Below are 15,795 nucleotides of genomic sequence, written 5' to 3' on the forward strand. Positions count from 1 at the left end.
TCTTCCCCTTTATTCACAGAGGCCCTTCCCCTCCATCTCTCCCTGGCTGGCTCTGTTCTGTCACTTGCGTGGGCTCTGCCCCTCCTCAGATGACCTCTCTGACCCCTCCTCAGGACCACTGCAGAACCTCCACCTGCTTGTCTCTGCCTCCACACCAAGGTCCCTGTCTCATTTACCCTGTATATGTACTCTGTAAGATACACACTGAAGCAGAACAAAAGTTACAATACAACTTCCACACAACTGACCTTGGAAACCCAAGACGGTCTTGAAGGTAAAGCTTTAAAATTATAAATAATGAAGTGTAGCCTCAAAAGAGTTCACTCTTATTCAAGAAAAGTGTTAAAATAACAGTTTGAAGGAAAAGAATTCTGCCACTGGAAGCCCTCACCAGACAAAGCCTACCTTTCACTAAAACGAGGGCATCTTATGATACACATCTACCACTGAGTTCTATGCAACCAATTAGATGAATGAGGCAGATCCCTGCGTTCAAAGACTGTCTCCATGTGATAAGTTAAAAAGCAAAACACAGAACAATCAATAGTATAAGACCATTTACATTTTTAGAAAACCTAAATACTCTTTATAAACACATAATGCAAAGGAAACTATCTAGATGATTTGTACATACAGATTGGTGTTCAGTAGTGGCCGACGGAAAGGGAACAGGGTTATTAGCTGGAGGGGGAAGAGGACAGAGATGGATCTTCCAAATGCTTCCACACTGTTTGGATGTTAAAACCATGAATAACAACCAAGCCCCCCAAAAGACATAAAATATCAATATCTCTTGTACCTTATTATCCTAACTGTAAACTACCCTTAACCACCAAACACCTTGGTTTCCAGATTCTTCAACTCAACTTAGTACTCAGAGGCAATAATCCTATGGAAAGAAAGCTACCTGTGTGATCTACTTCATGCAAATAACATTGTGACTGCTGTGTCTTACAGCTGGAATTAAGATACATTCTGTCCTCAAATCTTCACCCTAGAAAATCACAGGATCTGCCTGTTCACACAGCCAGGAACCCAATAAATCTGCAAATAGGTACCATTCGAACATATCCCCAAAATTCAGGTTCCGCTCAAACATATTCCCAAAATTCTAGTATTACTATTTAATAACATTCAAAAGTCCCTTAATCTGAAATACTAAATAATGCCATCAAATTTGGAGATGTTGGTACAAAAGAAATAGAAAAATGCCAGAGAACTCCTGAGCTCCAGAAAGCAAAGATGCACTTTGATTCTTCAAATTACTAGAGACAAATACAAATGACCAGAGGAAGACTCTCCTTGCCCCCTCCTCCCCTGCAACTTCGCAAATACCAAAGTTGGTATTTAGGTGAGTAGGAAAAGTTGCCACGTTATTTCTCTTGCTTTTTTCCACTTAAACACATAGAGACTCAGCCTAAGGAAATGTAAAATATTTTCAAAGATAATAAAATAGACTTTCTCTGAGGCCACCAAATGAAAGCATCTCAGCTTTCTGGTAGGAAGAAGGAACAGATTTATCGAAGAAAGAGCAACGAAAGCGGAAAATATTCCCAGTGCCTCCCGGCAATTATGAAGGCTACGGCACCGCATCTCAGACCTCACTTAGCACAGAGGACACGGACCCGGGTGGAATCAAGAGTCCAGAAATAACACTGTTTTCCAGCCCCCCTGCACAGAGCAGGCCACTCAGTAAACATGTGCTGCCCAGTTGATAACGAATCTGCTGGGAACTGCTGACTTGCAACAGCCCTGCTGCAAACACTTCCTTTTCAGCTACTTCGAATGAACCCCGGATTCGGTTGGATAATAACAATAATGGTGGATGAATCTATTTTTAGAATGCCTAAGGCAAAGAAAGCCAGGAGGGAAAAAAGGTTTAAAAAAAGACCTAACTAAGAAAAAAAAAAGGCTCCTCACCCCAACTTCTAAATGGAGGAAGGAAATCCAAACTTTGGATAGGACATACATGCAAAGCTGCAACTTTTTTTAGAAAATAGAACATTATGATTAAAAACAAGGTAGGAAAGAATGTGCACATATAAGGATTCATGCAAAAGGCAAAGGAAAAAACCTTTTGAAAATGCAATATTGCTTTGGGGTTAATTTTGCAGCTTGCTGCTGAAAAGTTGTTTTGTTCATAATATATTTGCTCTTGGATCTTTATTTAGAATGCTAATGAGAAATTCATAGAAATGAACTTCTCAAAAAATGTAAAAACCCACATGAAAGAAATTATAAAACTTGCCTGGGCCAAAAAGAACGATCTCACTAAATGAAGAGACGTCATTACCTCTGTACGGAGAGGCATTTTTATAGGAGAAAATGCTGAGGACTGTGATTTTATCTTCTTTGCACTTCACTCTCTGGTTTTCCCACATTAAGCACATCATTCTCTTATTTCCAATTACTTTGTAATTTTTAAATGAGCTTTAAAACTCTTAATGATGATTTTAAGTCTGCCTTTTCATTTTGCTTTTAAAGGAGCGGGCAAGGAAAGGCAGCGTGGGTGACCTAGGAAGGCCATCTCCAAACCAAAGCTCCTGCGGGCGTGGAAGGTGTGCTCACCGGGACCAAGGGGCCCCGTCCTGGACATGCCACAGACAGGGCCCAGGCCAGGCATGCCACTCCACAAGTGACCAGGGCACTGGGTCCTCTAAGCTGATTTCCTTCCAGTGGCATGGCCATCCAGAGACAGGCATGTGGAATGGCTACATCTGCAGATCACACCTGGAGAATGCCAGCCTTCTACCCACAGCTTTTATCAAGGATGACAAGAGTCCTGGAGAGTACGAGGACAGGGAGTATGTGGGGCAAGTGCAGAGAGGCTGTGTGCAAGGGAAATGGCGGGGGGGGCGGTGGAGAGTGAGGTGTATGTGAGAGTGATGGAGATGGGAGTGCGAGCAAGTGGGAGAGCAGAGCAAGGGAGTGAAGGAGCAGGCAGAGGGTGGGGTGTTCCTGCAGGAGGGTGTTAGAGGAGGAAAAAGGTGGGGGAGGGTGGAGTGAGAATGGGGGAATGGGTTACAGGTGAGATAGGGTGTGAGAGGAGCAGGTGGGAGTATGGGGGGGAAGGTAAAGAGTGGGCAGGCAGGTGCATGGAGTTGGGAGCGAGGGTGGTGGCAGGTGCCTTGGGAGGCTTCCGGAGTAGGGGAGCCTGGGTGGTCACTTTCGGGGTTTGGGGGTGGGGGCACAGCAGGGTGGGACCTGACCCATAAGCCAGGCAGGTACACAGGTGTATGTGACAGGTACAGGTGCTAGACACTCCCATCTGGAAGGACCAAGGGCCCCACAGACTCAAAACCCTGGCCAAAACAGAACACTGCTGCTGGGTCTGAGGCATGGGCCTTCCGACCTCCCAAGGTGCAGAACTGGGGCTGTTGGGTCTTCAAGGCAGACAAGCTGGCCTGGGCCCACCACAATGCCTCCTCAGTAGCCGCATTAAAGTCGTAAAGGAAGAGGAAAGAGCTCCCACTGTAAGACCAGGTAGGAGGCCTTGAGGCAGCTTAACCACCCCCGACATGACAAGGACAATACTCAGGAGTGGGGTTCCCCAAAATTCCTCCTGCCCCTTCCACCTTGTAGGCACCCAATCAAGGGCAGCTTCAAAGTGTAAGATTTTTTTCAGGACACATTTCATTAAAAGCCTACCCCAAGCTAAGGAATAGGGTAGGTGCAGCCTTGGGGTTCCTCAGGTCCCTCTACGCTGCCACGTAGCCAAACCAAGAGCTGAGACAGGTCACATAACCACTCTGTGCCTCAGTTTCCCCATCTATAAAATGGAGAGAGCATCTCCCCCATCATGCTTCATTTATCAAAGTGGGTCACTCCTGCTTCACTTCAGCACCTGCCTAGGGGTGGGAGGCTTAGGGGAGGAAACACGGGCAAGATGAAACCTAGGGAGGACCAGAAAGCCTAGTGTTGGTGGGGGAGGCTCTCATTGTTTGAAGAACCTGGGAAGGAAATTTTGTCTTTTAAATAATTAGGATTCACAGGGAGAAAAGAGAGAAGGAGATTTGAATTAAATTCAGTATAATTTGAAAGGAAGAGGAAGGAAAGAACTAAGAACCTGATTTGGCTGCATACAAGGTTGGCTAAGAACCTGTTTATGAGGACTCTGATCGCTGACAGCTAAGGACCATTTTCACAGAAATCGTCACTGGCCCTGATTAACTGATTCTTTCACCTGATTACAACTGAGTCTTCGGACACCTTCAGTCTTCTGCTATGATGCAGCTGATTGCTCACATCTTTAAAAACCAATAAACGAAAGCCAAGTCACCTACATTATGCCCACTGAATTCCAACTTGGAAACAGCATGTTGTTAGCAGTTTCTGAAAATACCATAAAAATATTCAAAGATACTAAGAATAAGATCCCCAAATCTCACCACCCTAACAAAACGGTTTTCCTTTTCTAGGACGTTCAGGCTCCTTCTGGAAAAATATTGTGAAGGGGTTTGAGTGCTCTGTTGGTGCTTTATTTCACTTATTTATTTTGGTTAGAGCAATAAAAAGTTGAACCAGATAATCAAAGAAACTGATGGATTAATTTGGAATTCACTCCTTGCCCTTCTAAATGAAAGGGATATAAGGAAAACAGGCCACCCTCAGAGAAGCACCCACTTGCCCACTGCCCTTTCTGCCTGAGAACAGTCCCTCTGTCACTTGTTTCTTTATGATACCCACACTTGGAAACATTTTTCTCAGGTGGCTCATCTATCATGTATTTAAAGAAATCCTTTCAATTCCTCATAGTGTTTTTTAAAAAGTATTATTACCTACAAGGTATGAGAACATAGTATTTTCATTTTGTAAGTGGAAAAATGAAACAGCAAGGTTAGACAATTTATCCTAAATTATAAGATGAGTTGAATGAGAGCCAGTGAACCACACTTTTCAGAAAAGAGCCAGTTCCAAAGTATTCCTCTCCACCTTTATCCTTCAGGAATTCCTAAGACCCAGCACAGTTGTAGAACGTAAAGCAAGAAAAAAGCTTGAAATAGCATTAACGTGGGTTCAACACACATGGAGAAGCTGGCAACCTGCCTTGCCATTGATGAAAGCTCATCAACTTCGTAACAGACTTGTCCAACTTCTTAGCCTACACAGTGGTGCCGCATACCAGAGCTATAATCCGCCAGCATATCTACTGAAGGCAGGGAGATATGTACAGCAGAACATAATATTCAGGCTAGACAGGCTGCCCCAAAATGCAAAACTGATATTTGGCCCTTCCCTCATGTTTGAATACTTAGGGTGGCATGTTCACCAAAATCTCTACCTTCTCATGCTGCATGAATTCTCATTAAACGTTTATTCATCTAACTGACTAAAGTTTATGTTGGGTCAGACTTCAAGTTCCGCCTTTAAAGACCCAAAGGATCCTGGCTCCTGGCACCCTTCCTGTAGCTATACTGGCACTTTTGCCTTCACCTCCACTGCACAAATCCTATCCAACCTATAAATACCAACAACTCCTGGGTCTGGAGGCCTCTCCACTCCTTCACAGTCCCAGGTCTCATTTTTCTCATTTAATAACTTCATCAGTTTAAGAATCACATGGGGAAATAGGAAAGCTGTCGAAGATAATTCGCAGGTCCTAAAATCTGGTTCTATTCTCAGAACACTTATGCCACCAAATGTGTGGGCTTTTCCACACCAATAACTAATTCTGTCATCCTCTGAACACAAACTGAGCATCCAACGATTCAATCCAATTCTGACACTAACAGGTTGGAGTTAGCATCAGACCCCACAGGTTAAGGGCTTGGTCCTATAAGATTGTCCCTACTTCAGACTCCAAACACAAGCCCCAGGGACCACCTATACTTTTGATGAACAAGCTGTTAAGTCCTTCCTTGGGTTCCATAATTTTCTAGAATATCTCAAAAAACTCAAGAAAACAGTTTCTTCATGTGAACCCTGAGAAAAACGATACCTACTAAGAAGGGCTCCTGGTGTCTGACTGGGCTCAAATTAAAAAACAAACAAACAAAAAAAAAACCAACAAAAAAAAGCCTAGCAGCCATTTCTACATAGGAGCTTCTCTCAAAAACCACACATCAGGGAGTGAACTGCCTGCAGTGAACTGCCTGTCTCCCGTGCTGTGTTCCTTTATAAAGGAGTTCCTGGAGCAGCATTTCAACCAATAGAACTGAGGCTTTCTCCATCCAATCAGAAATGTGCAGCTAATTAGCATTTTCATAGACCATTCAGAGAAGCTCCATTCTGACCAATCAGGACATTGCCTTTTGGACCAATTAAACTTCGAATATTTGGAGTCTTCATTTGCATGAGGATGAATCAATCATGATCCAGGGGAAATGTCTGGCTTTACAAGTCAGCTCTCCACTGACTTAGAGAGGGTACTTTCCCTTTCCAACCAACAGTAAAGATTGTGTCTCCTGGCTGCAGATGAAATACCAACAATATCTCACCAGAGCAGAGTGTACTGGAGTGGACTAGACTGGAGCAGGAAAGCGCAGAGGAGAGCTGTCTAGCCAGAGGGGGGTTTTGCTCCAGGGCCATCTTGCAGCAGTGCTGTTTCACAGATGTTCTCACAGCTGTGCTGTATCACAACTGAGGGACTTGCACTGAAGTTTCCTTATTCACTGCACCTCAAATTGGGGATTCCCACTGCTGTTGAATTAATGCCAAACACCATCAGCTGACACAATTATAACGGATACACCTGAGGAACAGCGCAATGTAAGAGATGCATAGGGCAACATATGGGGAAGAGACCGGGGCTCCCATGCCCTCTTCGGGTGCGCCACCCTCCCAGCACTTGCACGTGTTCACCAACTAGGAAGCTCAACAAATCTCATTGTTGGAGAGTTTTTACAGTGCTCAATATCCAGCCTCTTAACCCCAAAACTCTTCCAGTGGGTCGGTGGGTGGGGCTAGAGGTGCCAACCCTCTTAAGAACAAGGTTGGCCTTAATAGTGACCAGCACCACTATCCAGGGGCCCTACTCTAAGTCACTTTATTGGCATAAACGCAGGTATGGTCAAAAGGGTTCTTACGAATAACAAAGGCACTCCCATTACTCAGGAAACTCCAAAGGTTTTAAGAGCTCTGTGCTAGGAATAGACAAAGACCAACTATACTGTTCCGTACAGCACATCAGGCATGAGAAAATGGTTGCAATTTACTTCACAAAGGACAGTCAACATCCCTAATGTATAAAGAGCTCCTAAAAATAAGGGGAAAAGAGGACCAAAAACTCAGTCAAAAAATGGGCAAAAACATACGGTTCTCAAGAAAAGACATATTAATAGCCCTTAAACATTTGACATTCAATAATAAGAGAAACACACGTTGAAACAATGAGATACCATTTTTCAGACTGATGAGAATTCCACTTGCCAATACGGTCTGTTGGGGAGGCTGAGAGGAAACAATTGTTCTCTTGCATTACTAGTAGGAGCATGTGCACAAGTTTATCTACTGCAGCACTATTTGTAATAGCAAAATATCTGAAATAACTTCCACAGGAGACTAGTTAAATAAATTGCAATGCACACACGCACAGGAGTAGTATGCACCCATAAAACACAACACAGGCGATCTCTATATGTGGAGCACTTTCCAGGAGATATTGAGCAGGAAAGAAAAGAAAAAAAAAAAAAAAAGGCAAAACTGTATAGTATGCTATCTTTGGGGTAAAAACAAACAGAATGTGCATATATACACACAGACAATATTTACAAAAAGAAACCAAGGATGGATAAAACAGACCCATAAAAATGGGAATGGGATACTCACTGTAACTTTATATAGTTTGACTTTTGAAACATGTACAGACACACCTCAGGGATACTGTGGGTTCAGTTCAAGAGCACCACAATAAAGCAGGTATCACAATAAAACGAGTCATAATCTTTTTGCTGGTGAAGGGTCTTGTCTTCAGTTTGTAAAAAACATAATGTGTGAGGCACAATAAAATGAAGCACAATAAAATGAGGTATGCCTATAAATGGTTTACAAAAACAATTAGAAAAAAGCAAATCCTAAAATTGAACACAAACAGAAAAAAATGAACCTACTTTGAATAAGGCACAGAAAAAAATTATTTCAAGTAGCTTCTGAACACAATAAACTGCACATCCTTAGTGGGCCATATTCTAGGGACAAAAAGACCTACAAAAAAATCCAGAATTTTTTTAAGTTTGTTGTTGGTAGTGGTATTGATGTAGTAATTCTAAAAGTGTTCTGTCTGTAAGGTAGTTTAGAGCAAATGAGTTTTTACTGATATTACAAATAAGATTTTCATTGTGAGAGAAAAAAGGAAATAGCAATACAGAATGGGGAAAGATAAGGAAGAAACCCATTAAGAGCAAAATTGGGGGTATCAGCATAAATACAGGATTGGAAAAATTGTGTACATTTCCTGGCTCCATCCACTGAAAGAAAGGTCTGGAAGCCATGACATCTCTACAGCAAAGGGCAAGACTACTGCTCAGACTCTGACTGCTAAACAATGTTCTGCACTGCAAGGAAGCAGGGCTCCTTGGAGAAATGGCAGAGTCCAGGTTTGGGGCAGGGAAACAAGATGAGCCTGGAGCAGCTGAAGATCATAGAAGTACTCAAAGAGTAACAGAACCTGTGAGTCCAGAGTGATTTAAATAAAATTGTAAATTGATTGGTCCCTCCCCACCGCCCTCGCCCCAGTATGTCCACATCCTGATTCCTAGACCTGTGAATATGACCTCATTTGGGAAAAGGGTCTTTGCAGATGTAATTAAGGCTCTTGAGACCAAAAGATCATCCTACATTATCCAGTTGGGCCCTAAATCCAGTGACATACGTCCTTGTAAGGGATGTAGGGGAGGTGTAACTGAAGAGGAGGCAACATGACCACCCACAGAGGCGGAGTGGAGTGATGCTGCCACAAGCCAAAATTAGGTGCCTTGTTGGAGTCTGTGGGAAGACAGTGGCTCTGCAAACACCTCAGTTTCTGACTTCTGATCTCCAGAACTGTGAGAGAATACATTTCTCTTTTTTAAAGTCACCTGATTTATAGTAATTTGTGAGAATAGCCACAAGAAACTAACAGAGAGAGAGAAGAGGGGGAGGGCAAGTTATTCTTTCCCCTTCAAAAGAATACCACTTCATAAACAAAAGGATTTACGGAATCAGAAAATCACCATTTTGCAATTCCCAGTATAAAAACTGCTCCAGGCAAAACGCACCAAAAGTTCCAAGAGTCACACTCCTCGTGTACTGGGGAAAGGTGCCTTCAAACTTTCGCGATATGGTCCAAACTTATCAACAGTGGGACAATCCTGATATAATGCAAATCACATTATAACACACAAGCATTACTAAAAAATGTTTACCCAAATTTAATCATAAGGAAGCAATCAAATAAATATAAGAGTATGGGACATTTTACAGGACAAGTGGCCTGGGATTTTTTAAAAAAGGTAAAACTTAATGAGAAACAAAAAAAAAGTTGGAGACATAACAGCCAAATGCAATGTGTAGACCTTCACTAGATCCTGGATTTAAAACCAAACCAAACAAAAATAAAAAAAATAAAAACAAAACAAATAAACAAAAAACCAGAAAAGACTATAAAAGACATTTACGGTACACTTGGGGGAAACTCAAATATGGACTGAGTATCAGATGACATTATTTATGTTAATTAGCCTTAGGAGATTATGTTAAAGGATTTAAAAGTGAAGTATTCTGTCTGCAATTTCAAATATTTCAACAAAAAAAGTATAAAAACAGAGAAAGGACAAATGTAGCAAAAAAAAAAAAAAAAAAAGAAACAACTGGTAAATCTAGGCAGAGGACTATTTGGGTATTTACTGAATTATTCCTTCGCTAGAAAGAGTAGAAAATACAGAAATGCTTAAAATATTGAGAGTTAGACACAATCTCCAGGTTGCCCCTCCCAACCCCTAAGGAGGGAAAGGAGCAAGAGCCAGGCTCTGACCCATAGGTCTGGGGACCATCCTCGGAACCTGCATTTAACCAACGCTGGCTAAGTCTCGATGCTCCCACTATTCTGGAAACATCACCTATTCTATAGTTTGCTTGCTTGTTTTTCCCTGTCTTTTCCCCCTAGAGCATCAGGATGGTATCTAACTTACTGTGTCTTCTCCCTGGCAGCAGGCCAGTAAATGTGTACTGAGTGAATTTAGGAGGGACTGATTAGATTAAGGGCAAAACCACCCCCCAACAAAAGTCTCAACTCAGAGAAGTTTGAAGTCTATTATCATAAATGAAAAGCTAACATATATAATTATGCTTCTATATGATTTTCAGGGTTTAATTTTGTGTCTTCTTTTCAGTGGAATAACAGCGACAGGATAGACTAGAAAGGTACCACAAATACAAAGTCATTACATCCATGACAAGCTAAAAATTAAATAAATATGACTAGATATCACAACTCTAGTTTTCAAGAGCTGAAGATGAAAAAATAGCTGCTAAATGCCACTAACTCATCAGAAAATAGATTTCTTTTTGTTCTTGTTGTTTAAGACACAGACCTAGGTGGAAGGGAAAAGGGGAACAAAATGCTGCTGGAAGATGAAAAAAGGACGATTGAGGGCAGAAGAATTAAGAGAATGAAAGGCCAGCAGTGGGAAAGGCCCAGTGATATCCCGGAAGGGTTGAGAACAGTCATGCCAGGTGCACCTGCACATGGGGTAACAAGGCAGCTAAGACAGGAGGTTTGACTCAAATCTGTCCAAATAGCAGTACAACTGCCAGCTTCACTTCCTGCCCTGGCATATGATGGACAGTTCCACCTCTGGAAAGGGCAGAATAGGAGATCTTGGACTGGGGAGTCCCATGTCCAACCGGGACAATGATCAAGGTACTATTCAGCTCACTATCCACTGGACTCCCAGTCTGCAGTTCACCAGGCCTCCCAGTCCAGCAGAGGCCTAAAAGAGCATTGGTCACCACAGCTCAGAGGACAGACCCACGGTATTGAGGACAGGAGGCTCTGCCAGTGACATAGCTTACAGTCAAGGGACAGCTCAGGGCTCCTCACCCAAGAGTCCTCCACTCAAACACCAGCAGATGACCTCAAGTCACCAGAAAGCTGAGGAAAGCTTTGAACAAGAAAGAAAGAAATGACCTGGAGGAAAGAGAATCTTCAGTGAGAAGAAAACTGAACAAACAAAACTATCATGAAGAGAATACAATCATGAAACAAAGACCACATTTTTTAATTTTTTTAAAATTCAGAAAACAAAGAACACTTGTAAGTGAAAAATGATAGCAAAAAATAAAATGTTAAAATCTCATTAGAAGAGCTAGAATACAAAGAAGAGGAAGTTTCTCAAAAGTAGAGCAAAGCTTAAAACAGGAGAAAATATGAAATTAAAGGACAGAATCAGACAATTCTACATCAGCATAATAATATTCCAGAAAGAGAAACTAGAAAGGAAATAACCAAAGAATAATTCAGGAAAACTCCAGCACTGAAAAATTCGAGTTTCTGGATTGCAAGGGCTCAAAAGTATCCAGAACATGGGTACAAAGGCACCCAGACCAAGCACGGGGACAAGTAAGTCGGGCAGGCTATCCACAGCTGCGGCAACTATCAACCCAGGACCCTCAGAGGCTGAGAGCAGCAAAGATGGATTCTTCAAGTTTATTTCACTCTAAGGGACGAGGAGAGGATGGGGGCAGAGGGAGACTCTGCACACTGAACACTGTCATCTGGAACACTGTAGAAACAAACTTGAGTTCGCCACTAACCACTGAGCTCAGAAGTGAAGGAGACACCCCCTCTGCCCTAGGCATGGTGATGATATGAGCCTGCCCAACCCCAGGAGTGAGGTAAGGCAGGGGGCGGGACTGGAAACGTGTGGCACACACCACTATCATAGGCAAAAAGATCCTAAAATCTTCCAGAAAGAAAACGCAAGTCAAACACAAAGGGACTGGCTTGAAACACCTCATCGACGCTAGAAGCCAGAAAAGAGTGGAATAATGCCTAAAAACTTCTGAAGGAAACTTTTTCTAGAATTCTACATGATCAATCTATCAATTAAATGTGAAAGCAGAAAAGACACTTCTGGACAAAGTCCCAAAATGCTCCCTCCCCGCCACCCCGTGCACATTCAAGTGAAATACAGAAGAGGATGTCAGGGGACAGGAGATGTGTGATGAGAAGAGCAAGTCCAAGGCTGGGCCCTTCTTCAGGAAAGTGTCCCAACTGAGCCTTGTCGATCTGAGCATCTTTCAGGAAGATACAGGCAACCAACAAAGTATTTGGAGTTCAATCAGTAATAACACATAAAAAACAAAGTAATTTTTTTAAAAAGCCAATTATTAGCTCCAGGGGAAACAAAAAGTTATGTACAACATGGCTCAGTATGAATGACATTTAGTCATACGCACGAATACCAAATGCTGATCTCCTCAAAATTCCACCAAACTACTTGGAGGTGGTGAGCATGGGTTCAGAGGAAAGAAAATAAACAATCAACTTCCAAAAAAGAAAGTCACTAGGTAATAAATATCTACAAATGGAAAATCAAGAAGCATATCATTCTATGGCACAAAGGCAAATACCAAAATAATCGCCTAAGAGAACTGCTTGCCTCTGGGGAGGGCTAAGTAGTGGCAGGGGACACTGTTTTGCCTAACAACGCCTACAGAGGCTATCTGACTTTTTAAACTACGACTATGTGCAGGTTAAAAAAACACTAAAGGTACCTGAAGCTGAGTCTGTCAAGGAAGCTACCTAGTAGGTGGGCAGGACTGTCAAACAATCTGAGCTCTTCCAATGAGATAATAGCATTGATCTAAGTGCCACAAGAGTTGAAACATTTAAGACATGTTCCCTGTCCTCAAGGATTGGGGATTTTACTGAGAAGAAATCATGCATGGAAAAGAACTCGAGTGCAATGCAAGGTGGCATATGCTCACCACCAAGTATGGTACAGGAAAATTATGGGTAGCAATAAGAGAGACTCTGGGCCCCAGGAGGCAAAAATGACTCTGAGAAAGAGGAGGCAAAAGGAGAAGAGGTGGAAAGAGGAAGACTAGTAGAACCTGAGAGAGGAATAGGGGGAGCACTTCGAGAAGCGGGACTAGCTAACAATGAAAGTGAGTGTAATTTGGGAATATAGACAGTTTTGTCAACAGAAGTACTCATAATGGGGGGGGGAGGGTCACAATTATTAATAAGGAAAAGCAGAGACTGAAAATTACAGAAGTCACTGTTAACTTACCACATTTTCAGTGTCCTTGGACACTATCAATCAGGGGCCTGTAACATTTTTCCTGCAAAGTGTCTCAGATTTACCTCCCCTGCTCATTAGTCAAACTGCCTCCACCCAAGTCTTAAACCTCTCATAGCTGAAATCACCCACTTCACAAACTGGCACAAAGCCTCTCTCCCAGGCCTGCTCAGTCCCTGTGTGGTGGAGCAACTCTGCCACTATACTTCTTTTTCACACTCCAAAGTCATTACCCTTCTTTGTATTCCCAGACACTCCCTGCTCTTGGCTGCCACAGGACCTCTGCACACGCTGTTCCTTCCTTTCCAACACATTCTCTCCTCTGCCTCCCTATTAATTCCTACATATCCTCCAATTCTCAGCTCAGACGTCAATTCCTCATGGAAAGAAATGTCCCTGGTTGCTCAGGGGTCCCTGTTATAAACTCTTTGCTTCTACCAGTTTATAATTTAACCCTCATTTGGGTGATATCTAAATTCACAGCCACCTCACCTTCTAGGCCAAGTGGTTCTCAAAGTGGGGGCCCCAGAAACCAAAGCAACAGCTTCAGCTTCCCAGGCAAAGCTATGAGAAATGCAAACAGTCAGGCCCCGCCCCAGACCTACTGACTCAGAAACTTGAGGTGGGAGGCAGCAACCGGTGATTTGCAAACCCTCCAGAAGATTCTGAGGCACACTCCAGTTTGAGAACCACTAGATTCCAAGACTGCACAGCCCAGGTGTTTTGCACTCCTTGGAGTCCCCTGGTGCCAAGCACAGCGACAGACAACAAGGACTTGGTAGGATTTCCTGCTGGCATCTCTAGATCCCCTACGTTATTAATTCTAAATCCATCTAATTTTAGAAGCCCCCGTAATCGGCACTGAACCTGCTGCATACCTCTGCTCTAGGCTTCAGCTCCCCAGCCTTTCTGTGTTCAAAACTTGGCTCTCCATAACTTGTCATCTGTGTGAGCAACCATCTGTGTGAGAAAATTAGAAATTTTTCTAATTTCTCTTGGCCCTAATTTTCTCACCTCTAAAATAGAAATAATCATAATACCTACTTCCTAAGACTGTTGAGCTAACTAAAAGAGACAATGAAAGAGACTTGTGCCTGCACAGACATTGTAAGCGTTAAGCAAATTTAGGAATTGTCATAACAATAATTATGCAACTTTAAGTGGTCTTTCCCCTTGGGTCTCAGCTTTCTTACCGCAAATTGACCACACAAACGTCCTCCCTTGCAAACTATTCACATCTAAACCCACTCCCGGCTTGAAACCTTGCCTAGCAACCAGGAGCCCTGCTAGAGCTTCCTCAGCTCCACCTCCTGGAACAGCTGGACGCCATCAGACAGGATGGGTCTTAATCACACGTCTTCTTAATGCTCAAATGAAGCCACCTTCCTGAGTACCCCTTCATCTCGGGAATCAGATATTGGTAACTCAACCGGTTAGCAGGTGGCTTTATTTCAGTGTGTACTGTCTGCTGGCTAGGTTTCAAAAGGAGCTCACACTGGGAGTTATTTCTAGGGCAATTCTGTTACTTGGTAAAATATTAACAGCAACAATTAAAATATATTCCCATTGAAAAATTTTAAATCAAGAAAGGAAAAAAAGAAAGAAAAAGAACGGCTCCAGCCTCTAAGAAGACACAGGGTCCAACACCTGCCCTGTCTCGGGAGCGGCGGTGAGGGATGATAAAGACGAGAACTTAACATACGGAAGCGCCTGCCCGCTGGGCCGGGGCGGGCTAGGAGAGCCAACCCGCCGCGTCGCGGGAACCCCGCGAGCTCACACACCTGAGAGCGGCCGCTGTCTGGCGGGGGCCAGCAACCCTTGGCTCCCCGATAGTTAAATGCTGAGTAATTTTCCTGCCGAGAGAACAGTCGGAGTGGGGGCTATGCCAACGACAACAGTATTTTTATCCTACTTAACCAACACAGCACGGCGGCACGGCGGCACGGCGGCGCGGCCGCGGGCGTCCCCAGGGTGTCCCCGTGCGGCACAATTCGGAATCGCCAGCTGGGACCCTCGCCGGCTCCCGGGGCGACGTGGACAGTAGTCCTACGCGTCGGGGAGGGGGAACTTGGGGCAGTGGGCTGGGGCCGTGGCGCGCGGGTTCAGCCGAGGACAGCGGCTCCTCCGCCACGCGGGGCTCGGCGGTCACCGCGTCCTGGGGCAAGGGCCCCTCTGCCGGGCCTCCGGGTCTCCGGGTCTCTGCGCCCGGGCCTAAGCAGTCAAGGGTCTGCGCCCAAGTTGGCCGGCTGTTTTGCCGCAAAAGTGGGAAGGACGAAAGGGGTTCGGAGCCCTCGCAAAAGGGTGAGAGCAGGAAGCACAGGTCCCCCCGGAGGGAGAGAGGGAGACCGGGCTGCGGAGCCGCCCTGGGGCCGCACACAACTCGCCGGCCCCCGGACCCGCCACCGCGGTGCCCAGGAATGAATGAGGCTCCCCGCCAGCCGCCTGCGCGCACTCACAGGCGACGTAGGCGATCAGCGCGATGCCCAGCAGCAGCTTCATCCTCCTGCGGTTGACGGCAGACACGAGGCGCTGGAGCGCCTTGTTCACCATCCCCGGGGGCGCGCCGGTCCAGGGC

The 15,795-nt window shown here is 44.3% G+C and overlaps 1 protein-coding gene across 3 annotated transcripts in view; it reads right to left on the reverse strand.

The window, feature by feature from the left end:
* The window catches only part of UXS1 (UDP-glucuronate decarboxylase 1), a 105,386-nt gene extending 89,597 nt beyond the window's left edge, over positions 1-15,789 (reverse strand). For all 3 annotated transcript variants that reach the window (XM_006920799.2, XM_006920798.3, XM_015596298.2), the window contains exon 1: positions 15,677-15,789. In XM_006920799.2, coding sequence (XP_006920861.1) covers positions 15,677-15,770 — 94 coding nt within the window. In that variant the 5' untranslated portion in view covers positions 15,771-15,789. The remainder of the gene's footprint in view (positions 1-15,676) is intronic.
* Between the last annotated feature and the right edge of the window lie 6 nt (positions 15,790-15,795).

Source organism: Pteropus alecto, unplaced genomic scaffold, assembly GCF_000325575.1.
Source record: "Pteropus alecto unplaced genomic scaffold, ASM32557v1 scaffold288, whole genome shotgun sequence".
NCBI classification, from domain to species: domain Eukaryota; kingdom Metazoa; phylum Chordata; class Mammalia; order Chiroptera; family Pteropodidae; genus Pteropus; species Pteropus alecto.